This window comes from Agelaius tricolor, unplaced genomic scaffold (genome assembly GCF_023055355.1).
Source record: "Agelaius tricolor isolate 1412-34295 unplaced genomic scaffold, bAgeTri1.0.p SCAF_4, whole genome shotgun sequence".
NCBI lineage: Eukaryota > Metazoa > Chordata > Aves > Passeriformes > Icteridae > Agelaius > Agelaius tricolor.
In genome coordinates this window covers 6,996,341-7,021,786 of record NW_027269264.1, presented here as the reverse complement: position 1 = coordinate 7,021,786, position 25,446 = coordinate 6,996,341, and the positions used below count along the sequence as shown (strand labels likewise).

The following is a 25,446-nucleotide window of genomic DNA, read 5'->3' as shown; positions in this document are numbered from 1 at the left end:
AAAAGAATTAATTCAGTTGAGACATACTTCTTACAGGCTTACCTTGAAGTAATAGAAAAATCTCAAGACATATTATTAACAACTAGTGCTGAAAAGTTACTGTCCTGACTTTTTAATTTATAGGTTATTTCTAGCTGTGTCTCTCTGGTCAGGTCTTCATGCTGTGTTGCAGATGTCTGGAAGGCTACACAATGGCGACAGAAGTGGATATATGCACTTGCCAGGAGGATGGACAGTGGTCCCCTCAAAGTATTTCCTGTTGCCCCAGAAAGTGTCCCCTTCCAGGAAATATCACTAATGTAATCGTTCTTGGGAACAACTTCACTGTGAACTCAAGCATCACTTTGTCATGTGTAGGAGGCTACACTCTGGTGGGAGCAAGCACATCTACATGCAAGGTATAGTTTTATTAGCACTGTTTTATTCTGCTGGCCTTCTTGAATTCAGGAGTGCTTCTCATATCTTCCTTACCTTTTGGCCCTTTACTGGGCACAACTAAAAAATTCAAAGCATATTCTGCAAAATATTGTATGTTTAGTTGTTTCCCAATAAGAATAATTATTTGTTTTCTATGTATGGACTTTCAGAACTAAAAATATTTTATTTCTCCTTCTATCAAAAGGCTGTCCTTTAGAAAAGCATTCATTTTAGAAAACCATTCATTTTATCACATGCCAAGCATTAAATCATGTCTGAGATTTTAGAAAAAATTATGTCCAAGATTTCTAATATATTTTGAGGATTGCAGGCAGAGCTTTATCTCTAGAATAACAGGCAGTAGACATCCACTGTACACCTGTAGAAACTTGAATCTTCTGTTAAAGAACAAATATCTTAATCAGTTCCACTGGTAACCTCCTGTCACATTAGATATGGACAGCCTCATCTTGAGTTTGTAAATTGACTTTTAAAGTCACGGTATACTTGTATGAGAAAAGCTGAGCATGTGTGGGTTTGCAGAGTAAGTCTTTCTTATGAAATGTTTTCCCCTCATTTTGCTGTTTCAAATATCTGTAGAAGTAGGAGTAGTTGTCTTTGACAAGTGTTTCTTCAGCTATCAGACTTCCCTTAGTAAGTCAGAGAAGGCTGCTGAGGCACTCAGTCATGGTGTTAGACATTCAACCAGGAGAGAAATACAAAACATGAAATCAGGCAGATGTAAGTTTTCATTCTTCTGATGTGTTTTTCCCTGAGTGGTTAGGTGACCTTGCTCCAGTGAACTTGCTTTTCCAAGCTTTTTTTCCCCCATTTTTTTGTTCCTTCTGCCTTTTAAATCTCAAGCTAAGTGTTCCTGCCAAAGATAACACTAGTCTATGTTAACATCTTGAAAATGTTACTTAAATTACCAAGTTTTATAAAGGATTGAGCAGATAATATTGTATCTGTATACCCACAGCAACTGGATGCTCCTACCAAGATTTTTCTTTTTCAATTAGATATGATTGCACATATAAAGCAGTGCTCTTACATTTCTAATTACATTTATTTTTCAGGAAAATGGTGTTTGGATGCCACCATTTTCTGATGACATCTGCAGTCCTGTGTCGTGCGGAACTCCAGAGTCTCCAGAGCATGGATTTGTGGTTGGCACTAAATACAATTTCAAAGATGTGTCTCTTTATAAATGTGACTCTGGCTATGAATTACAAGTAAGCAAGCTCAAATCTCCAACACTCTAAACTTTAAGTTCTCATTTTCAGTTCCTGAGTGATTGCTATGGACTGCCTCATTCATTTTGACACCATGGAAGCTGGGTGTCTGCTGGTTTTGTTATTGTCTGTAGACAGTTCATGCTATGTTTGGGACAGTCTTTGAATGGTTTAAGGGTATAGTTGAAGCAAATATCCTGTTCAGAGGTATATGTCCAGCAGGTATCTTGCAGTATTTGAGTTTTCTTAACTGAAGTTCTCTGCAAATGCAGAGAATGGTTTAAGGGTATAGTTGAAGCAAATATCCTGTTCAGAGGTATATGTCCAGCAGGTATCTTGCAGTATTTGAGTTTTCTTAACTGAAGTTCTCTGCAAATGCATCATTACATATGCTTGTGATCATAAGTCACAGAAGAGTTAATTTCTCATGTACTCCCTTGACCTGTTTCCTTAGCCAGAGCTAGACTATGTTTTTTTTTCTGATTCATAGTGTCCCAATCATTATGTCTGTGTGCCAAAAGTTGTGCCTTCCAGACTTAAAGTTCCTCATAAACTCCACTGCCCTCAGTTCTATGACATTGCTAGATGGTATTAAAGTGATAGATCAAAGATATTCCATTTTGTTCAATGACAGCTTTATTCCCTGATGGAGGAGGAATCAAAGTTCTTTCCTGTCCATTGTTTTTATTACAGCTTTTATCCCCACCTGAGCTCTGAAACAGCATTGCTTTCCCAGTATCAGGATTCAGGCTACCAAGTTCAGAGCTGCCTCAGGGGTGTTTTCAAAAGCTGCAGTGAATTCAGAAATGACAGTAGGTTGCTGAGGCACAGCATGATCTCCACTGTTCCCAGGTGATGAGTGAGACATGAGGTGGTGAGATGTCTCCAGGACAGAGGCTGGCTCTAAATGCTGGGTTTGTGAGGGCCAAGCAGAGTGCAGGATTGCACTTCCTTTGTACTGTTGTAACACCAGTAACTAATTAATAACTTCATGCATGTAAAATCACCCAGTCAGAAGTTAATTCACTCAGTCAAGTTAAAATTAGAATTTGGAAAATGCTTAAGTAACAAAGACTTTAATTTTCATTATGTTGTCAAATAGTGCAAATATGCACTGGAGTTGAAGGTGCTAGTATTTAGACAAAAAGGTAGAGTTGCTGTTTCAAATAATTCTAGAAAGCAGTATACCAGTGTTGTTTCACAGTAATAAGCTCCTCCAAGCTTCGTAATCCAGTTTCGCCACCTAGTGTCAAACTGTGTCCCCACTATAGGAGTCCTGCTTTTTTCCTTTGGGAAGCAAAGTCCTTTTGGTGTGATGCCATACAACAACATGTCAAACATCTACTCTTTATCAATAGGTCTGCTTTGTAATAAAAGTACATTACAGCAAGGGACATAATTAAATATTGTCCTCCATGTCTCAGAATAAAATAAAAATTAAATCCTAGGCTTTTAGGCTGTCCATAAAACTTGTATGTAAGAAAGAAATAATGTAATTTATAGCAAATATAAAGAATGAGTGTTTGGGATGTGGTTAAATCAGCACATCATGTTTATCAAACTCGAGCCTGTATAGTTGTTGAAAAAATTGCTAGTTGAATTTCCTGTAAGTCCTGAAAGGAGAAAAATTGTCATCACAACACATTCCTAGGAACAAGAATGATAAAACTGACCAAAAAAGATGATTCTCCAGAGATATAAGGACAAGAGAACTAACTGGCCCCACAAACTTTTGATTTATAAAGGACACCCATCATTTTGCAGAAAGTTGTGCCATAAACTCTAGGAGTAGACTTGGGCTGTAGCACTTCATTTTCTCTTTGGATGGGTGGCACATGGAGAAAAAACTTCCTCACTTTGCTGGATACTAAAGATGATGGGAGAAAAGAGTTAATTAAAGCAAAGTTGTTCTTTGAGCATTCTTTGAGCATGAGAAACCCTGTCTTGTTTCACAGGGTGATGCAGAACGGACTTGCCAAGAAGACAAGCTTTGGAGTGGCAGTGTGCCAGTGTGCAGAAGTATGTTCTACCTGAATCTATCGCTTAATGTTGGTCAAGGGTGATATCACACAACAGAAATCACTAATGCTCATTTTGCTTTATAACCCATACTGTCTGCATTTACCTAAACATTTTTGGTAAGTACTGCTGGTAACAACCTGGAAGGGCAGAATTGCTGGTGTGTGCAGGTAGCAGTGTGAAGAAAATCTCTACACCTTTCTGCCTTGCTCCTCTGCAGAGAGCTTCCAGTCTGACACTTGAGGTCATGGGTTCTGCGGTTACTGAGAACCTCTGAGCACGTTAGTTGCCAGGAGTTACACATATTTAGCATCCTCCAATGTAACTCTGTGGATATCATTCTCAAAGGCACTTCACTTCTGTGAGATGTCATTGATTGCAGTGCTGAAATAGGAGTTTCTACACAAATGTTTATGTGGACTTCAGATGTTGGCTGAAGGAGGCAACAGTTTCCTGAGGCTTCCTGCCAACACAATCGCAATCAATTTTTTACTTTTAGCATGAAGTGGAAGCACCAAGTATGATTCTGCTCTGCTACTCATGGGCAAATTCCTGGCAATGACCAGGTAACTGCTGTGTTCTTTCCTGTTTCTCAGAGTAAAACCTGTGGAGGAGCTATGGACAGAACAAGTCATATGGATTTTGTTTGATTGGAAAGTATTGCTTACATTACAGGAATATCATGTGGACCCCCAGACATGATAGAAAATGGATCTGTACAGGGAGAGGAGTTCCTGTTTGGCAGTGAAGTTTTTTACAGCTGTGATCCTGGCTTTGAGCTACAGGGGCCAAGCAGAAGGATTTGCCACGTTGACAGAAAGTGGAGCCCTTCCGCCCCTACATGCATACGTAAGTAGCAAGCAGAGCAATGTGACATCCAGGAAAGCTAGGGCAGGAGGAGAGTGTTTTGTCTGGCTTCCTCCCTGTCTTTCCCTCCAGCAAAGGGCTGTAAGAGGAGGAGCAAGAGGAAAAGCCAGCAGTACTTCTCTGATCAGAAGCAATCTCCTTTTGGCACATTGAAATGGCATAAACATAGAGAGGGTCATGCTGAGGCCAGTAGGGTAGGAATGTGGCCTGCTGTATCTGACTTTCCTTGAATTATGGTGTGCAGAGCCTTGGACATGTTCACCCCTGCCATGCCAAAGCAAGTATATCCTGGCCACTCAGTGTGTCTGGATACCACAGCTATGCTCCCTAGGATCAAGTCTTGGCTCTCTATCAAAAAAATAACTAATTGAAGGAGCTTAGGAAGAAGGATTTATGACTTATTTCATATGGCTTATAAATAAAATGCAAATATTTATAATCCTTGCAAAAAATAATTTTCCATCTTTTCTTGCTGGTGTCATAGTCCTATGCCTTGCATTCTTCTCCCTCACCTTTGATGAATTTACTTGGTCTCCACAGTGTGGGACAGGGGTCAAGATTCTTCTTAAGTACTGCCATTGTTCTGGAGCACATTTTGAGATCATCTTCCACTGTAGGAGCACAAAGGGGACTGAAAATGCAGCCTCAGTCATGCACTGAAGAAATATTCTGGATCCTCTGTCAGTTTGAACACACCTCATATCTTATAACAACACCAAATACATTCAGACACACTTTCAGGTGTCTGCAGTATGAACCCCAGGAGAAAGCATGGGAAAGGAATTGTATAACTCTTCTCCATGTAACAGTTCACAGCTTCTTTCCTGCTGTCTTTCTGTTAATTCAGGATGAGAACAGAGCTATCAGATGGTGTGTGACTCATAGAAGGAATAGTCTTCATTGTGTATAAAACCCAAAAGTTTTCTTCTCTCCTAGAAATTACTTGTGGGCTTCATCCTTCCATTGAAAAAGCAGAGGCCATTTCTACTGGAAGCACATACAGAAGTAATGTAACCTTTGTGTGCAGCTCTGGATACCATCTTGTTGGGCCCCAGAATATCACATGTCTTGCCAATGCGAGCTGGAGTAAGCCCTTGCCATTGTGTGCAGGTAACTGTTTGGTTTCATGTCCTGGAACATTTCAATATGGGATAAGCAATAACTCCTCCCTTATGCATGGATATTATATAATTCAGAGACTGAGTTGCTTTTGAAAAATGATTCTGTAATATGGGATTTCTGGAGAACGTATCAGTGGCAAGAAAGAATGATTTCCATCTTTCTGCCCTACTGGCCCCAGTCTGAAGTCATAAATGTGCCCTCACTTCCCCATTTTGTTGGGGCTTTTCTCCATCACCAGAAGAAGCTTCTTTTCTAGGCTGGCTAAATATCCCTCCCAGGGTTACTGAATCAATGTTCTTCATGATTTATAAATCTGTAGTGACTTTTAACATAATGTGTTATTAATTCAGGAAATGTTTGAAGTCCAGGACTAAATATCAAGCTGAATTAATAAGACCCCTTCCTTTGCAGAGACCAGATGCAAAATTCCAGTTTCCTTGCTGAATGGGAAAGCAATTTATGAAAACAATACAGTTGGCAGTACAGTAACATATCTCTGTGAGAGGGGATACAGCTTGGAAGGAGAACCAGCAGCAGAGTGCACAAGAGATGGAAGATGGAGTAATCCCTTGCCTCTCTGTAAACGTGTGTGTTTGCTTCATAATGGAAAAGTTTTTGCAGAGAAACAATAGGGGCAGTTACTGATACAAGTTAAAGCATTAATTTCTCTGAGTGTATTTTTGTGACAGTAAGAGAAGAAGTTTCCTTCTGCATAGGTCCCTCTAGTTGGAAAGATGACATAAAATGGAGTTATTACAGTCAAACACTTGATATATTGTAGAAACAGGTGAGAGAATCATTTGGAGGAGAAGGCAAAAGGGAGACTTCATTGTCATCCACAAGTGACATATTGACAGGGTGCAAAGGAAAAAGTGCCAGATTCTTCTCAGGGTTGAACAGTGGTAGAGTGAAATGCAATGCACACGAGTTGCAACAAAGCAAGCTCCAGTGAAGTTTTTGAAGAAACTTTTTGCCATCAACAGAGTCAAACAGAGGAGAAGAAACCCAGAGAGGACATGAGATCTCATCCACAGTTACTCAAATTTAACTGAAATTTCTGATCAGGTTCCAGAGCAACTTCTAACCTTACTGGCCCTGTTTGGAGAAGAAGCTTGTACTTAATGGCTGTATAAATTCTTCTGCAATTCTGTGAAATATTGTGTTATGTACATGTGCACTGTACCCACAAACCCACAATAGCCTTTCTTGTTACTGTATGTGTCTGTAACTAATTTTAAGACCTAGTGTCTTAAATTTTAGGATGGTTAATTTAGACATTTAATTTTTGTATTGCAAAGTATTTATTCATTTTAGTATCAAGACACTGATTTAAATCTCTGCTCTTTATAGAGCCAATATTTTCCACACTGGTGATGAGATCACCAATAGACCATGCAAAAATAGCCCAGCAAGCTTACAGCCAGCAATAAATAAAATTAGAGAGATTCTAAACTCCAATGAATGACACAGTAAGTCTCTAATCAAACATCTGAATTTTTGCTGCTCTTTATTGATCCAGCCCCTCCGAACATGAAGTAGGATAGGTCTGGTTCTCTTTTATAGGAAGGTTATGGTAAACAGGAAGGACAAGAGAGAATGTTTCACAGTAACAAGTAGGATATTTCTCACTTAAATCCTTAGTATGCCCTGTCCTGACATCAGCAGAACATGATAGCAAGCCATGTGGCAGCAGCGAATTAGAATTTTTTTAATTATTATTTTATGACCCAAATCTCATCATTTCAAATCAAATTACAAATTGGGTTCACATACAACATCCATTTCTTCTCATATGTTTTGGGTTTGAAATTTGCAGAAACTATTCTAAAGTGGTCTCTCTTCCTTCCATCTCTTTTTCTTCCCTTCTTTTCCCTCACACCCTTACTTTTAACAGCAAACCCTTGTCCTGTGCCTTTCATAATCCCAGAGAATGCCCTTCTGTCAGAGGTGGATTTTCATGTTGGCCAGAATGTATCCATCAGGTGCAGGGAAGGCTACCAGCTGAAAGGGGAGTCTGTGATCACCTGCAATGCTGATGAGACCTGGACTCCAGCCACAGCTAAGTGTGAAAGTAAGTACAAGACACATTGTTCCACAGGGATTGGTAGTTTCCAGAGGGCTCTAAGAAGCTCTAGAGAAGAGCTATGTTTTCTTTCTTTCTAACAGAGGTGCTCCTTTAGAAGGACTCAGAATACATCTGTGTGGGTTGGTGTTTCAACAGTATTCATCCTACTATTTACTAGGCCCTTCTGTATATGAATTCTTCATTTACCTTTTGCAACCCCTGGAACTGGTTTGATTGTTGGACACCCTAAATACCCTAAGAATGATTTCTATGAGATTATGGGTGATGAGACAAGAGCTGCAGAAAGAGGTGCTGCCTTTCATTTTATTTATTGATACTGACAGAAGGCAGTATCCTTTAGCAAGCATGTTGGAAAGCCTTTTGACTTCTTGCAAGCAATACTATTTAGACAAATGGGATCACAGAATGGGTTGGGTTGGAAATGACGTTTAAGATCATCTAGTTCCAACCCCTCTGCCATGGGTAGGGATGCCATTCATTAAATCAGGTTGCTCAGGGTCCCATCCAGCCTGGCCTTGAACACTTACAGGTATGGGGTATCCACAGCTTCCTTGGGCAACCTGTTCCAGCACCTCATCACTGTCTGGGTAAAGAATTTCTTTCTAATATCTAAACTAAATGTACCTTCTTTCAGTTTAAAATCATTGCCTCTTGTTCTGTCTCTATCTTCTTATATAAATACTACCTCCTCTTAATAAGACCCTTTAAGGAACAGGAAAGCTGCAATGAGGTCTCCCTGGAGCCTTCTCCTGGATCCATGCTGAATAATCCCAGCTCTTTTTACCTGTCTGGTTAGGAGAGATGCTCCATCCCTCTGCCCTTCTCTGGACCCACTCTTTCTTGTCCTGAGGACCCCAGAGATGGATGCAGCACTCCAGATGGGATCTCACAAGGGCAGAATAGAGTGAGATAATCCCCTCTCTCACCCTGCTGGTCTCACTTCTTTTGATGCAGCCCAGGATACCAGTGGCTTTCAGGGCTGCATCCAAAAATGCAGCTATTGGCTCATGTCCAGCCTCTCACCATGAAGAACCCCCAAGCCCTTCTCAGGGTTGCTCTCAGTGACTTCTTCTCCCAGTCTGTACTCACGTTTGGTATTGCCCTGACCTGAGTGCAGCACTTTGCACTTGGGCTTGTTGAACATCATGGGATTCTCATGAGCCCACTTCTTAAGTTTGTCCGGATCCTTGGACTCCATTGCTGATTGACCATCTGGAAGGTGTCTGTGACACCTCCCCCCACAACAGCATTAAAATCTGTGTCATGTAGGCTCTGCAGCTCACCAGCATCTGGATGGTTTCTTTTGTTTAGAGATATCTTGCGGTCCCCCAGCTCATGTAGAGAATGCTCTGATTCGTGGTAGCTTCTATCAGTATGGAGACATGATCACCTATTCATGCTACAGTGGGTACATGCTGGAGGGGCCCCTGCGGAGTATTTGCTTGGAAAATGGAACATGGACGACACCACCTACCTGCAAAGGTAAGTATGTTTTACTAACAGAATGATAGCTTAACTTGCCATAAACACAGAGGTGTCATCCTGGGTGCAATAAAAATGAAAGTGAAATTTTTGCTAGTTTTAGTGCAGTCAAATTTTCACTCAGGGCACTTAATTCCATGTTATTGCTTTATTTCCAATTTAAAGAGAAGGCTTCCATAATTTTTTCTTTAGTCCCAGCTAGTCTTAGGATTTCTTTTGCTACAGTGTTGTATCCCACACCTAGTATCTTTTCTCCTGACATCTTTTGCAAAAAGTGACAGAGCTAGTTATCTTCCTGACAAGCTGACCTATTTCAGATAAGCACTGCCAGTCAGTTTTTCACAGTCAAAAACTGAACACTGCAGAAACCAAAATAGATCAAATGTGTTCTTAGTCCCTCACTATGTTTAAAGTGTGGCAGCTCCTGAAATTCAATTTGCAATAAGAGGTAGATTGATATAGCTCACTAAATAATACACACTGAGCCCTCTAGAAAATCCATAGATTTAACAATATACCAGGCTTTCTACACTTGGCAGATCAGCAGGTATTTCTTGGTCTGTTGAGCTAAAACATTCACTTTTTTAAAGCCAAGAGTTAACTCTTCCATTTAGAAGATTCAAATAAATAAAACGTTTTGAACAGAAAATAGGGGAAACAAAGAATTGAAGAGAAAATAAACTTAACAATAAAAAACATATATAAGCATATTCAAATACTAACTTAAAGCCATGGATGAGGCACAGCAAAAGACTTCAGGGTCATAGGGCTTTGGTGGAAGAGATCTTGTCATCTGCCATTTCCATGTCAGAAGCTTGGCTTGCTCTCTGCTGCTGGGCAGCTCGAGAGCAGGGAGTTAGCTGCACCCTGAAGTCTTATTTCAAACTGTGGAACAGCCACCATGACAAATTGAGCTTTAGGTATTTTATTGAGAAAGCAGAAAACCTTACAACACAGCAGTGGCCAGTCACGAGCAGCCCCATTCCTCTTCACACAGAAGAAGAAAAGTTCAAGGACACTCACCTGGGAGCATTGGAGTCATTATCAGAACTGCCAGGTCAGCCTCTCCTGCAAGTCTCAGCTACCCATGTCAAAATACAAGCAACATTTCTTCCTTCCTCAGAGAGTTTCTGTTTAGGTCAGAAATCATTTGGAGATAGAGGATTCTATACTGTTCTAAGCCTGGAAAATCATGGACCCCTCATCAGTTTTTTTATATGAATTCTGACAGCAAAATATTATGAATGGTAATAGTTAAATAAGTTGAGATACCCTTCTCTATGAAAGCAAGCACTCAATTAAATTCCTGTATCTGATAGTTACAATGTCTTGTCTAAAAATCATGGATCAGTAGAGCATTTTGAGGAGACCAGAACCAAAGAAGAGGGTTTGCAGTTCCTGAATATTTCAGGAGTAAAGTAGCTTTTCCTGAGAAACAGGTTTGTCTTGGGTTTGTGACCATGGCTTGCCACTGGCATGAACAACTACCCATCACGCAGCCAAGTAGAGAAGATTTGAAGGAAAAGCAACTGAGTTACTTCAGTTGTCATGATGTATCCAAAAGTGCTGTTGGAAATTTGCACTCCCAAAGCACAAGGCTGTTTCTAAAAAGTTCGTATTTCTAAACTGTGATGGCTACAGAATTCAAGGGATCTCTGCATAATAGCTACTTTACCTAAGATAGAATTCAATAGCAAAATTATTTGGATAATATCTGTTCCAGTTGTAGCACTTTGGATTGTTCAATTGTCCTTTTAATATCACCAGCTTTACTTTTTATTCTTATTTAATATTTATTAGTTACAAAGAACTCCTTTATGCCAAGGGATGCAATTGTCTGCTAAGAAAGGTCACCAGGAACCAAGAAGGGCTGATCTGCAAAGCACTGTCAAACATTCTGTTTGCAACACTGCAATATCTACTGGGACTGTTCAGAGGAAAAAGTATTACGCAAAATTATTTCAAAAAATGAGGTGAAGAGGTGGAGACATGATGAAGGTGGAAAACAAAGCAGAATAACCTGTGTATTAAGGGAGGGGAATAACAATTTCCCTCCTCTTTTCTAAAAGGGGACTTTAAAAGAATTAAAGATGTTTCTGAGAGGACTGTCCTGCATTTTCATGACACATGTCAAAGTGATCTTTCAAAACAGCTTTATAATTCATATGAGTGATTTTCCTAACAAAAGTCCTACAGGACCCAAGCCTTTGTGGTCTACATCAGAAACTACATGAAAGCACTCTTTGTAATGACTCATGCTGCATTTCTTGTTTATGGCTGTGTGAATTGATTATTGTGTTCTAAGCCTGCTTGAAACGTTCTGACCCAGATGAACAGGTTTGTTAATGTAAATATTATAATTAAAAAGCAGACTTCTTTGAAAGGCCTCTCACCACAGCCACACTTGCCTGAATCACCACTGGTTAGACGTTGCTGGCCAGATTCTGATCTGAGTTTCAGGGGTGAGAAGTATTAGCCTGGATCTGCTGATTGTAAATATCTGCAGGACTCATTAAGCTGCACAGATGCACACAGCTTACCTGACTCCGGGTTCTTCTTTCTGAAGTGCACTCAAACTCTTCTGTTTGCCCTCTTCACATCTTGCTGACTCTGAATGGTCCATGTGGATCTGTCAACAAGAAAGTTTGTACCCCATCAGCAAATAAGAACATTATGAGAGGGAAGCTGGGGCCTGAGGAAATTGTTCACTTGCAACCACAAGGAAGCATTTTGTAAAGCTGAAAACAGATAACAGAATTTATTTTTCCCCTTTTGACACATTTGACTTGCAGCAGTGTAATGCTTTTGTGTCCTGTGTAGATAAATTTACAAGGGGATGTCAAAAGATTGATACCATAGATGTGAGATTTGCTACCATAAACTAAAGTCACAATTGATACTTTCTGTTCTCTCCCTGGCACATCAGGACTTCATTTGCTTATTTTTACAATAGACAAAAAAATAAAAAAGAGATCTCAGCTTAACTTCCAGTCCATTTTTCTAGTCTTGTCTGTTGATAAGAATAATCCTCACAGCTACAGACAAGTAGCCTTTGCTTGCCTAAATTGGTGTATAACAAGTGCACATCTAGGGATGATACGTTCTCGTTCAATTTCACAACCAGGACCTGGACAGAAACCCAGGAAAAGCCTATCTCTACATCTGATTGCTGACTAGCAAGGAGTTGCCATCCAAAGCAATTTTTGTAACTCATGAAATATCTGCATCTTCTACATCAACAGAGAGGAAGAATATTTCAGAGACTTTATTTCGTGGGCTTTGAATTTAATGTGGGATATCATTTATACATTAATATTTTATCTCACATCCCATTATACATTCACGTAATATTGTTTAAGTGGTGTAGATCACACAAAGCTTTAAATGGTTCTTCCATTGCAGAAAACCTGTTTGGCACACTATTCTGCTTTAGTCAACACCCAGAGACAAGCTGTCTATGTAGTAATAGATATTTTTACAACAAAAATTTTCAAAATCACTGTTAAAATATTGTAAATTATGTTAATCTTTCAGAGATCTCTTCCCATTCTCATTATCAGCTGACACTTGATGGGAAGGCTCTTGAGACTGAAAAATAACATGGCAGAGCCTTGGCCTCATTTCAACAGACTCCAAGCTGTATCTTGCATTTTGGCATGGCTTAGCTCCAGGAGTGACTCAAGTTTGTCTCCCTGAGGGAAAGATTTGCATTCTTTCCAATGAGGATTTCAGGTCTGAACAGTGTTTCAGTGTGCCAATCCACTGTTTGTATTGAATGCTAACAAACACTCAAAGCTTAAATGCATATTTTGCTCACCTAATAACAAATTAATAATAGCAGTTCAGATGCAATTAGGAGTTCAGATTGAGTTTCCTGAGATTACTGTCAGTCTTATTACTTATTTGTTCTGTCATATTGTCTTGAAGCTGCAATTTTTCATTTTCTCTGTATAGTGTGTACACCAACATGAGAAAGATCGTGCTTCCTCCAACAATCTTTAAGTATAACATGTTTGTGCATAGCTTTCACCTGGTTTTCTAAAGTAGACCTGGTTTCCCTGGATGTGTATGACAAGAGATGGTACAGTGTCATAGAAGTGACAAAGAAGTCCAAAATCTGTCCAGCCCAGGCACCACATTGGCCCAGCATGACAGACTCCACTCCAAATTCCTCACTTTCATGGTCAGGTGCATATTAATGGGAATGGAAGCTGAGGAGCCCCAGTCAGTGTGAATGCTTGGTAAGGTTTGTAGTCATACTTTGAGTTCCAGAGGTGAACACTTACAGTGCCACTGCTGCACCCTTTTTGGTCACTTCTCATTATGGTGGATGATAGTACAGTAAAAATTGCCTGTTCTATCACACAGTTAATCTTACTTTAGACAGTGTATGCCAGATGGCATTATCTTGGTGTTTCATACCAAGGTTAGAAGAAAGCTTGATTCTATTCCAGAGTCAATGTAGAAGGCCTGGGTGAAGGGGTGAGGAGGGTAATAGGTTTTTATGGTGTATTGTGTGGGTATTTTAATTTTCTATTACAAAAGTTAGTGGGAAAATCAGATAAAGAATAGTGTCAGCCTTGAAAAACTATCCAAATAATTTATTCAACTATAAATATGTCTACATTTTCATTCTTTATGTGGACAATCTTTTGATTATCTTAATGATTCCACACTCTTGCTTACAGTACCTAATCAAACACATAGAGCCAGAAGATGATGTAGCCCTGGAAATCAAAATCAGGCAATGTTTCTGAACTTCACTGCATTTGTTTGTTCTGCTCTAAGCTTTACTCTGCAAAGGTCTGTGCAAGTTACTGCTGAGTTACTAGGCTTCTAATTCAGTGTCCAGAGTTTGTAATGAAATCGTGGTGTTTCCAGCTGTCTGCCGCTTCCCGTGCCAGAACGGCGGCATCTGTGAGCGACCCAACGCCTGCTCCTGTCCCGATGGCTGGATGGGTCGTCTCTGCGAAGAGCGTATGTATGCCATCCCTAACTGTAATCCTAAGGGTGTTATTGGTAAGACAGATGAATTTACTGCAGTGAACCAGAAGAGGGATAAGAGATAAAACCATAAAAATCATTAATATATTCTGCTTGACAAATGTAAGGGAACAGAAAGGTATATACTTGGCTTCTTTCTAGAAAAATAACCGTTCCCCTACATCTTCAAAGCAAAATAAGCACTTTTTAAATTGATGTGATTTTGTTTCTCAGTGCTCTTTCACCGTGGTTGAAGAACACCTTGTTTCAGTTCTCCAAAGTCTGTTTCTAATAGCAATACCTGATAGTAGTTTTGGGGAATGAACAGTAATTAGAACAGAAGAGATGTGAATGTTCTGCTGGTGGCTGCATTAGTTTCTTGGCTTCCGTTTTTATCAGTCTGTGGTTATGAACCTCATCAGTTCATGTTCAAATAATGTAATGTGTCACATTTTCCAGGCTGTCCCTCCTGACCTGTATACTTGCCCCTCACAAGTTCTAGACTGGTTTTTCCTGTCATGGATTTCCAAATTATTAGAGAACTGGATCTGTTGTCGCTGAAAAGAGCCAAATCTGACTCTCAAATCAGATTCCCTGGATGACATTGGGATGCCAGTTTGATCCATGTTTCTCTTCATGGTGGTCTTAGCACAAGGAATTTGGGAGATTTAACCCTTTCAGCCTTTCAGCCTGGCATAGCTGCTGCATGAGGAACCTTATTACTGTACATATAGTAAGGCATAGGCCTATGTGGAGAGAAAAGGAAGTGCCTTTATTTAGTATTTAGTATTCAGTATGGCCCTGATGTAAGGTTTTAGCATGTCTGAGATCTACAGCAGGGGTGGTGTCACAGTCCCCAAATCTGAGTCACTGCCCCTGACTCTGAATATACATGGAAACCTACAAAAATTGTGCACATTCTCATCTAGTTCTTGGAAAAGAATATGGTTCAAGTATTTAAGATGTATCATATGTTAAAATGGTCCTCTGAATCTCTGCAGCTTTCAGGTCTTCTCTGTGACAGTATCAGTTGCATATGGCAGAAATTAGTAGTAGATACAGAATGAGAACAAGAGGTTCAGCAAGTTTTGTCTTTTTGCATTTATGGAAACTCCAGCTATGTTGTATATTCACACAGCTCCTCTTTTTCTGTACCTGTGCCTGGCAGTATCACCACAGCCATTTGTGCAACTGAGTCCTGTAAGTCTCACAGTCTCAGCAGAAGAGGCTTGCACACTGTGTCTGAAAAAACTGTGTTTGGTATCCCACAATTGCATTTATTAGTTTCATCAGTAATGACACTTGAAGCATTCTCCAGAACTAGACATTTCATTTATGATCCCAGCCATTTCAGTCATCATCCAATTCAGACTGGCAACTGACCAGGCAGGTCACACTTCATGAAGGTACAGGCACTAGGGGTTTTTTTTGTTTTGGTTCATTTTTTTTGTTTTGTTTTGTTTTGTTTTACTTTAGTATAGATAGTTAGAAAAGAGAAAATTCCCACAATTGGTCAGTACAACACCAATTTTGCATTGCTTGTCAAACAAGGTGCAGCAGTGAAGAGAAAAACAGGTTTAGTCCTTGAAGTTGAGGGCCTGTTCTGGAAGCCCAAGGAATTTTTGAGTGCTAGCACTGAGCACTGACTTGTCAGTATCAGGCCACAGTAAGCACACTGAGAGAATTTAGTCACCTTGTAGTTCACAGTACATTTCACAAAAAAGATAGGATTCATCTTCTTGAGAGAGTGCTGACCATTCTAAAAAACTTGCATGGTACTACAAGTTTAATGATTTAGAAAAGTATTTCCTGGTGATACAGGTTAGTCCTGTATCACCAGGAAATACTGTGCTGTGCAGCAGAAGAAGAAGAGGAAGAACCCCTACCTCAGTCTTATGCAGCCCCCAGTCTTATCCACCCTCCCAGTATGAAACTCTACTGGAAATGCCTCTTGAGGGTCCAAATTTGAGACCCAGCTCAACTTTTGCTCTTCTTAGAGCAGGTACGCTCAAGTATTTTGTTCACTTAGCATAGTGGAGATGATAGTTTTGTGAAGATACTTAAAGCATGAACACCTGGGAATTTTGCAGATCTGCTCACAGGAGCAGCATAGCTCGATTGCTTCCGTGTCCAGAGGCCATCCGCTGCTTGGTATGTGCTTTGTTTCTTCCCCAGAGCTTCCAGCCCTAGCCTTTTTCACCCAAAATGCCTTGTATCCAAGCTGCTTTTCCCAAGGGGCATATAGTTTCACCTGTCTCAACATGTTTTTATTGGCCTAGACAAAGTGCTTTTCTATGGGCAGGGAACAGATTAACTTGTTTTGGATGCTACATCTGCAAGCCCAGAGAATTCACGAACAATCCAGTTTTTTGTGATTAAAGTATGAACTGGTTTGTTAGCACCATCACAGAAGTGGCCAATATCTGTGGATATTACATGTGAGATACAAACAACCCTGGCTCATTTCCCATGAGCACAGAGCCTACAAGCACCTGAAGGACTCCAGCAATTGCTCCAGCCTATCCATTTCTTTGCCACTACTCTTTGTCAAATCTGTCTGTCATGCCAGTTGTAAGAGCTGCTCATGCCTGGTCTTGCTCAGCTCTGCTGATACTCCATGCAAACACTTCAAGGGGCAGTAGAGTTTCTAGTTAAACATAAGTTCGTCTCCTGCACACTCTATTCTTTGCTTTCATGGGAGATAATTATTTTCTCTGGTTCTCTTCTCCTTAGCAATATGCATTCTGCCATGTCTCAACGGAGGTCGCTGTGTGGCCCCTTACCAATGTGACTGCCCCCTCGGATGGACTGGATCACGCTGCCATATGGGTAAAACTTCTCACCTGCCTTTTTTCTCACTTTTTGGGACTCTGCTAGCAATACCTAGCGCAGTTCTCTAGGGCTCATAAAACTCCTGAGCTTGTCACAGGAAAACCCAGGCCTACAATAAGGTTCCTGGAAGATTTGCTGTTCCCAGCTGTAAACTACCTTCAGACTAGTCCTCCCTTATGAGTCTTTAAAAGTACCAGAAAAGCTTGCTCTCAAAAAGGACAGACAGTATTCACAAAAGTACTCTCTGCAAAAAGCAGTGCAAAGGAGAAAGGGTTTCCAAGGAGAAGAATAAAACTATTTTTCTCAATTCCAGGGGCATGATTTTCATTTTCATCTTCAGGAAATGCAGGTCACCATTAAATTCACAAACAAGCTGCAGGTATTACAGAGGTTTTTCACCACATAGCTGTCTGGTTTGGTGGATGCCCACTGATTGCCTGGGTACTGAGTCAGGACAGAGAGCACACCAAAGCAAGGATTTAAGGGTGATTGAGTTCAATAGATACATGGTACACGGGTACCTTGCATTAGGTATCATCTAAGTTCTTTGAGCAAATTCAATGTGCACTTCTTTTTGCTAGATCTCTTACTTGCACCTAACCAAAGGTGAAGGTCATGGAGCACACAAAAATAGTGAGAGGTAGGAGGGGAGTGATTCTAGTGTCCAGGTTTGTGGCCTAACCAGTTCATTTGTGTGAGATGAGGTTGGCTGTACTTATGGAAAATATTTGAATCTGAGTTTAGAATATGGGATTTCATATGAAGACTGAACAAACACTAGATTTTGAAAGACTTTTCCCTGTGAAAAGACAATAAAACTCAGCAATTGACTGATTACTGAAACATCTTTCAATCATTGTTAAATCTTAAACATTTACAAATATTAGCTATTTTTAAACATTTATTTCAGTTTCTTCACTGTATTTTTATTGTCCAGGTGTACCTTAACTGATTTTTAACAGGAGCTTAACATGAAAGCCCAGTTTTGTCTTCCTGCAAGACCTTGAAGTAGCTGATGGGATGAGCTGGGAAGTAATTCATGCCTCTGTTAATGAATGTTCATAGTATTTGTTTAACTGATAAGAATAGTGAATCTGGGAGATAAGCTGTGCGATACACTGCAAACCGAATCCTTCTGCAGAAAATTGAAATACCAGAGAGAACATTTTCATTCTGAACTATTGTATTTTGAAGGGACTCTTGCCTAACGCATAATGCATAATTTCCTCTCATATTTCACAAGCTTTGCAGCTATAATAGGTGCTTGAGGAGGATTGAAGGCTTCTTGGCTTTTTGGCCAGCCATTCAAATCTGTACAGGCTTGACTTGCTTTTCAGTAGCTAAAGGGAAAATTATAGTGAACAACTGCATCTGCATCATAAACACTGCTTATGAAGTTTTTTAATCATTTGTTGTTTCAGCTACTGATATTGACATTTTGCTGTGATAGAGAAATACTTCAGTGACAGCTAAAGATGTTTTGGTCATATGCTTCATTCCAAAATCAGAAGTAATTTTCAACATTATGCACTTGGTGCGCTTAATTGTATATGGATGGTCTATCACAGTAGCCTCCTGCCATTTTTTGTTCTTGTTTGGCCCAGAGGAACTGGAGTAGGTTTTTTGCATTCCTGTGACTACTCATTTCCATTTCTTGTAATTCCATAATAATCAGTGCTCCCTGATGCATATTCCTTGCAAAAATATTACCCAGACTTTTTCCTCACTAGTATCTTTAGGTCTGTCCTCTACATATGGCATTATCTGCTTTAAAATATTCACATCTTTCCTGCAATATAAATGTTTGTGTTTGAAGGACCTCATTAAGTGTATATCTAAATTGGTTCTATAAACTGTGTGGTTCTTTACCTTTCAATCTCAAAATTGATAGGAAGACTTGAAACTTTGACTTGTGTTTGGTTACGTGATACCCTTGGGTTAGACTGTGACACAAAAGCATGTTCAGCCAGGCTCAGCATGACCTGTAAGGCAGACAAGGGTGTTTTCTCTAATGCCCTGTTGCAACTAGTCTCACCTCTTAGGGCTATCCAGTGTCTTTCAGGATCTTACTGTCATTCTCTGCTTCCTTTCCTTGTCTCCATGCAGGTGCCATTCCATGAAGTCTTACTCCTTGCTGCTATTGATCTGCATATGGCTTTCTGACCTTCAGCTTCTTCTGCTTTTGCTGTCTCTTTCTATACTTTTTTCCCATGTCTGGTGTCTGCTTGTCCTGGCTAGTGTTAAGCTGTCACATACCTTTAAAAAAAAAAATCTAGTTTATTCCTGTTCTCCTATTCATCTCATGATTCTTCTAATTCTTGCTCCTACTTCTGCTTGCATTCCTTTGTTGTCTTAATTGGAATCAAAGAACAACAGAATTTTTAAGGCAATGTGAAATTACACTGGCTGTTTCAGGCAGCTTATACAATGCATCAGACAGCAAAAGTAGTAGAAGGAGTCAAATCACACTTAGCAGACGTATGCTTCTCAGGCTGCCCTTTCCATTCTTAAGAGAATAAGGCAGGATGGATTTTCAGTGTCCTGCTACTATTCCACAACAAATCACCTTGTTGTGGATGTGTTCATTAATGCAAATTTGTGTGTGTTTGTGTGCAGCTGTTTGCCAGTTGCCTTGCTTAAATGGTGGGAGGTGCATACGACCAAACCGGTGCTACTGTCCCTCTTCCTGGACTGGACCTGACTGCTCTAGGTAAGTGTCACTGAGCACTGTCCCAGGGCTAGACTGAATCACACCCTACTGAACTCTAAACCTGAGGAATGAGGAAATAATTTTAACATTTTGAGCATCTCTAGATCCTGTAAATCAGTAACCTTTAGATGCCTCAAGTTTCATGGGCAATATGTAAAGACCTTAGAAGGTACTCTGCAAAATGATTGCCAAACTTGTAGAAAACTCTGAAAATTCTATCTTTACTTGTAATCAGAGAGGCAAACCCACAATGTTTAGACTGATTTTTTCATTATGTAAATGGAGGTGGGGTTTTGACATGTAATACAGAATGTTCTTTGGGAAATTTTGGTGGCTTACTCTTTACTAATGTTCATTTTGAACTGTATAAGCCTTAGCTAGGTCCATGTTTAAGACTGGGGTTATACAATGTTTGTCATAAATAATAAGTCATCTTACACCCAGCATTGAGTGATGTAAACATTTAAAGAGTGCAACAAGGTGCCTCTGAGGCAAGTCCAAGTTCAAATCTCCTGGCAGCTCTAGGGCCATGATAGCAAAAAATGTATATACCTCAACTCACACAGGCTCTTGGTGAACACAGTGGTCATTATCCTGGAGAGCTAAATAAGAATGAGATGAATATTAATATTTTTCTGCAGGGAGCAGATGAAGCCTGTGACATTGTAATTTTTTCTGTTCTTCTTTCTGGGCAGATAGTGACAGACAATTCTTCCTATCCCTCTGATAGACAGTTTATCTTAAAACTGTAGAAGAGATGCTTAACTGAGAAATGACATTGTCCAAAACAAATAGTGTTCAATTGTCAGCTGTGATTATATGTGCCTTTGTGAAGCAACTTAAATGTATTGCCAACAAACAGTATCTTTCAGCTTTAGAAAGGTATGCATCTGAAGTCTGGTAGTATATCCATTTAGGACATGAAGTAGAGAAGCCCAAATCCAGCAGGCATAATAGCCAAAAATAGTGGAGTTTATCTCATTATAAAAGTTTCAGGCTATTCCCAAACTGGACTATCCTTGGCTTCTTTTGTTGGGTTTTTTGTCCAAGTCCATAGCTCTGTGCAGCAGAGCACAGAAGGTGGGTCATTAGCCCTGCAGGATTGGGATCTAGTAGCTTGTCCCTTCCAGAGAGGACATGTGTTTGAGAGGACATTTCCCAAACATAGCTGGATGGGTGAAGTGAAGACAGAAACGAGCTCTGAGATCTGTTTCACATTTTGTTATGTTTTGGCCTCAGTTACTTGTGGCTCTTTATGGGATATGATACCTGGGAATTCTAAAACAATACAGGCAAATAACATGATACCAGAGATTCCCTGCTGCAGTTAACAAGATGTGGATTTATAAGGGGAAGCTGAAAGGTCCCAAAGTTTTTATCAGCATGCAGAATAAGACTAGTTCCAAACTTCTCTGTGATAAACCATGACTTAAATTAAATGTCAGATATTTCTATTTCCCATGGCCACTCTCTCCACCTCTTTGAGCCGTGGCATTCTAATCTGTGGTATGCTTTCAGACACCATCCTCTTGTGCCTCAGTGTTGATCATTTGATATGTTCAGCACACCACTGATTTTATTTTGTTTTTGATGCAGGAAACGGAAGGCTGGATTCTATCCCTTTTAACATCAGAGCAGCAATTCTACATTCAGATATTTTTCTTCAGCCTAGGCACCAAGGCTTGGATTCTAATGCATTGTAAATCAAATCCATTGTTTCCCTTCCCTCACCCCTCCCCAGCTCCCTTGTTTTGTATTTTATTTTGTGATACATCTTTCAATTTTTAAAGAAATCCTCTGTATTTTTCATTTATAAAAGTATTATCAAATATATGCTGCTACACAGGTGTCATACACACATACACATACAAATGTAAAGATTCCTACAATCCACTGAGGAAGTGCTTGTTTAAGGTGAAGTCCCTCCCATTTCTTACATTAATTAAGCTAATTAAACTGTACTATACTGTCAGTCATGATTAAACAGAATATGGCAACTCTGCTTACGAGCTGTCAAAGCATACTACTGTCCAGCAACTCAACAGTAAAGTGTGTTACACAAGGCTGAATGAGCCTCTAAACTCTGCCTTGGAACTTCAGCTGATAAAAATTATAACTGCATGTGATAAGGTCTGTGTTGTAACCACAGTTTCTGGTGAGCATAAGAAGAAGATTCTGTAGTGTAGTTTATGTGACATTAACTTCATTGGAGAGTGACTTAATGGGAGGCATCAGCATGAGTTTTATGTGAGATTTCTTAGTAAAAGAGATGAGGGAACATCATCTCGTTCAGAGAAGAATGGATTAAGTTTAGCCAACAAGAGCCTTTGAAGCTTTCTGACCTACAGGCTGTTCAGGTGTAGCTCTAAGCTGAATAATCCAGGATCCAGCAGTAGGAAGCAGATGGATCTCTGAAACTTGCACCTTCCATTTGCCATGGGATTCACAACCTGCCTGTAACCACCATCCCTTTTCTATATAAATGAAGTACATCTCTTCATAGATATCTGCTAGGTGAATGTTTTTGATATCTTAGGATTGGGTCCCAATATCTGACTGCCCCTGAGATGGAGAGAGAAGGCACCAGCTAGGTTTATGAGTGAAAGTTTGCTATTGCGTGCAAAAATGTTGTGGTTTTGTTATGCAGAATCCTCAAAAATTGGAAAAGGCCTCTCTTGAACACACACAGGCAGAAATGCTCAGTTGACTGAAAAATACTGAGAGCATACATGTTATCAGATTTCTCATTCTCAGACTGGTGATCCCACTGGGTCTGAGGAAAACACACATGAATTCCACCATTAAGTCATGCTCTGATGAATTGAAATGTTAAAATTTATGATTAAGTAGAGTGGTGGAATTACAAGACAGAAATCTCATGCATTGCATCTTTCAAAGTCACATGTTTGGTAACTGTTATCAGTTAGCAAAAAGTCTGATCTATGAAAAAAGGTCTTAGAGTCAGAACAAGAGTCATTGATCAGAAGCTCCATTTTTCCCAATAATAACAGAAAAGTTTAATTTGCAGTTATCATTGGGAAAGAAAAAGGGAAATAAATTTTACCTTCTGTAGCTTCCTATTCCTGCTTAGTTACCCTCCAGATTAAGAGTCTGCACAACTGCCCCACCCCACTTTATGGATGTACCTTCCTTTTATGCATGAACCCTGATACAGGAAAGTGATAGGACACCAAAACAAGCTCACAGTTACAGTAACAGGGCTCTAGTAAATACTGACGCATAACTGATGGCTGTTAGCCCAAAACCAGAAAAGAAGAAAGAAACAAGCGAAGTTGTCAGCCATTAGGAGCTTTCAGCCAATAAAAAGAAAAACAGATAGTAAAGAATAGGAGTCATTAGGGGATCAAATTAATGTGAATGTAGATTCCTTCCCAGTGGGAGCTGCAACCAGCTGAAGAGTTGTGGTTTTAGCTCCCACAACCTTCTTTTTCTAATGAAGTCTGCTAGCACGTAGCAAAATCTGTCTCCCAGCTCCACAGCCATCGACGTTTACAGCTTTGACTGAAGTTAGTGTTCAGTAAGTAATGTCACATTTCAGCACACAGTCACCACCATTTGTAGGCACTTTGTTCCTTGACTTCCTTGCTGCCTTAACAGCAAATGAAGGAAAGCTGCAGTGAGCAACACAGGACTTCTCAAGGGAAAAAGTGGATAGGTGAGAAAAGTAGATCTTTATTTATATGTCATTCTCGTGGTTTTGTCTCTTTTCCAGTGTGCTTCTCTGGTGTGTCCTCTGACTCTGTCCTGGCTTTGTCCAGAGCAGAACAGCAGTGGCAAGGAGAGTGCTTAGATCTGGCAGGACATTGCTGGACAGTTTAGGGCTGGAGAACAGCTTTTAGCACCCCAGCTTCACACTAGTGACTTGTACATGGAGTCCTGGGATCAACCCAGTCAACATGTTTTGTAAGGAGATAGGGCGTTAGGACAGAATAGCTGAAACTAGAGGCTGTCATATTAGTGCTATTGATGATGTTTTGATACTTGCTGGAATATTTTCCCCACCCTACCCAGTACTGTATTGTCATTTATGTCACTGCTTGTTGTGTGTTTTAAACGACTTCCATGTGATGCACTTTACACTGTAAATAAAGTTGCACCCTGTTTAGTACCTGTATAGAGGCAACATTGTATTCTTTTTGTAAACCCTCACAACAATTATATTAAGCTATTAATCTTTAGGATCTGATGGCAAAGACTACAAAAATAGACCTCCACTTAAGCAAAAAGACAAAGCAATTGCCAGCAAACTTAAGAGGTTGTAATGGATTAGTCCACATTTGGATTTGCAGATAAAAATGCAGTTAGCACCTCATTTTTCAAATCCTTTGTTCTGCTAGGGCAGACCTGTAAAGGCCAAATTTACCACTGGCATGAAGAGACAGATTAAAAACTGCTTCACTCACCACTGAAGGAGATACAATTTGTTTTATTCGGCACCAGTACTGGAATTTTTAAAGGTATGGAAATGACCATATTCCCGGACAAATGAGGTAAAGAATCACTGTAACAGGAAGAAAATTTTTTAACTCAAACACCACTCCTCTGAACAAGTAGCATATATGACATAACAGGCAAAAGATTTGGAATGTGAAGTTTTTGGAGATATTGTTGTAAACCTGACAATGTTTGGATACACAGGCATAAGTGGAGACTTGGAAGTGCAAAATGTGGTCAATGTTTGAAAGCCTTCCCCTGAACCTCCCCAACTCAAAAGGTGGTGTGAGGTAACTGATAGTGTTGTTAATGAAGCCCTGAAATTTAATGTGTATCTTATGAAAATATAGAAATTTGTAGTACTTGAAATATGGGTAAAAATCCTGAGTGGGAACAGCTGGGATGCCTGTGCACATGGGCTTAGATCCTGTGCATGCTCTGGAAACACTGAGAACTGCCTTAGTTAAAGAGACATGTGGTAAGAACAAGCTCCTTCCCTGCCCCTGTTCTCTTTGTTGCGACCATTGAACAAGCTAAAACTCTTAAAGGAGTCTACTGACACCTATGTCTCGCTGCTTGGAAGTACACTGGGAAATGTTTGTGTTGACAAACATTTTGGGGGGGCTCTGAACAGGGTTAGTGTGTGCCAGCACTTGTTAACATGAGGAGTCACCCTTACACTTTAACTGTCTGACCAGAGATCTCTTTTTTATCTCAGAGCAGGAACAGTTTGTGCACCCCTGAAATGTCTTAGAGCAGTTTGGATCCTTACTGCAGAAAGGATCCCTGCTGCTTTTACTGCACTGCAGATTCTTTTCTGGGAGAACACACCCTGACCATACATTACCACCACCAAGAGACAGGAATTGCAGTCCCCAGAGGCAAGCCAGATGGAATATACAGTATCATTATTGGTCTGTTTCTCTAAGGTTATTTCTATTCATGCACATGAGGCAGAGCACTTCTTCACATATCCATCCCATTTACAGAGAGCTCCTCTCCCAGGAGCAGGGCTGCACTTCCATTATCCTTGCTTTCTAGACTGACATGTTGCTATTGCCTGCCAATGTCAAGCTCTGCAGGCTTGCCACCTCTCCCTGCTGAGCTTGGAGCACTACAAAAGCTGGTGCTCTTCACAAGCTGATGGACATGGTTCTTCAGCGTAGGCTTTTCCTTCATGCTAGATGTCCCTCCTGTAGATGGACCAGCGTGACCACATACTTCTTTGTGCTGTTAGAAGT

General features: G+C 40.1%; 1 protein-coding gene across 1 annotated transcript in view; it reads left to right on the top strand.

Annotated features, from left to right (window-relative positions):
• Positions 1-23,885, top strand: part of SVEP1 (sushi, von Willebrand factor type A, EGF and pentraxin domain containing 1) — a 115,473-nt gene extending 91,588 nt beyond the window's left edge. The window contains exons 39-50 of the mRNA XM_071424471.1: positions 173-398; positions 1,494-1,649; positions 3,605-3,668; positions 4,344-4,517; positions 5,472-5,645; positions 6,069-6,242; positions 7,552-7,728; positions 9,055-9,225; positions 14,107-14,202; positions 16,942-17,037; positions 19,657-19,750; positions 21,347-23,885. Coding sequence (XP_071280572.1) covers positions 173-398; positions 1,494-1,649; positions 3,605-3,668; positions 4,344-4,517; positions 5,472-5,645; positions 6,069-6,242; positions 7,552-7,728; positions 9,055-9,225; positions 14,107-14,202; positions 16,942-17,037; positions 19,657-19,750; positions 21,347-21,377 — 1,633 coding nt within the window. The 3' untranslated portion in view covers positions 21,378-23,885. The remainder of the gene's footprint in view (positions 1-172; positions 399-1,493; positions 1,650-3,604; positions 3,669-4,343; positions 4,518-5,471; positions 5,646-6,068; positions 6,243-7,551; positions 7,729-9,054; positions 9,226-14,106; positions 14,203-16,941; positions 17,038-19,656; positions 19,751-21,346) is intronic.
• Positions 23,886-25,446: the final 1,561 nt, after the last annotated feature.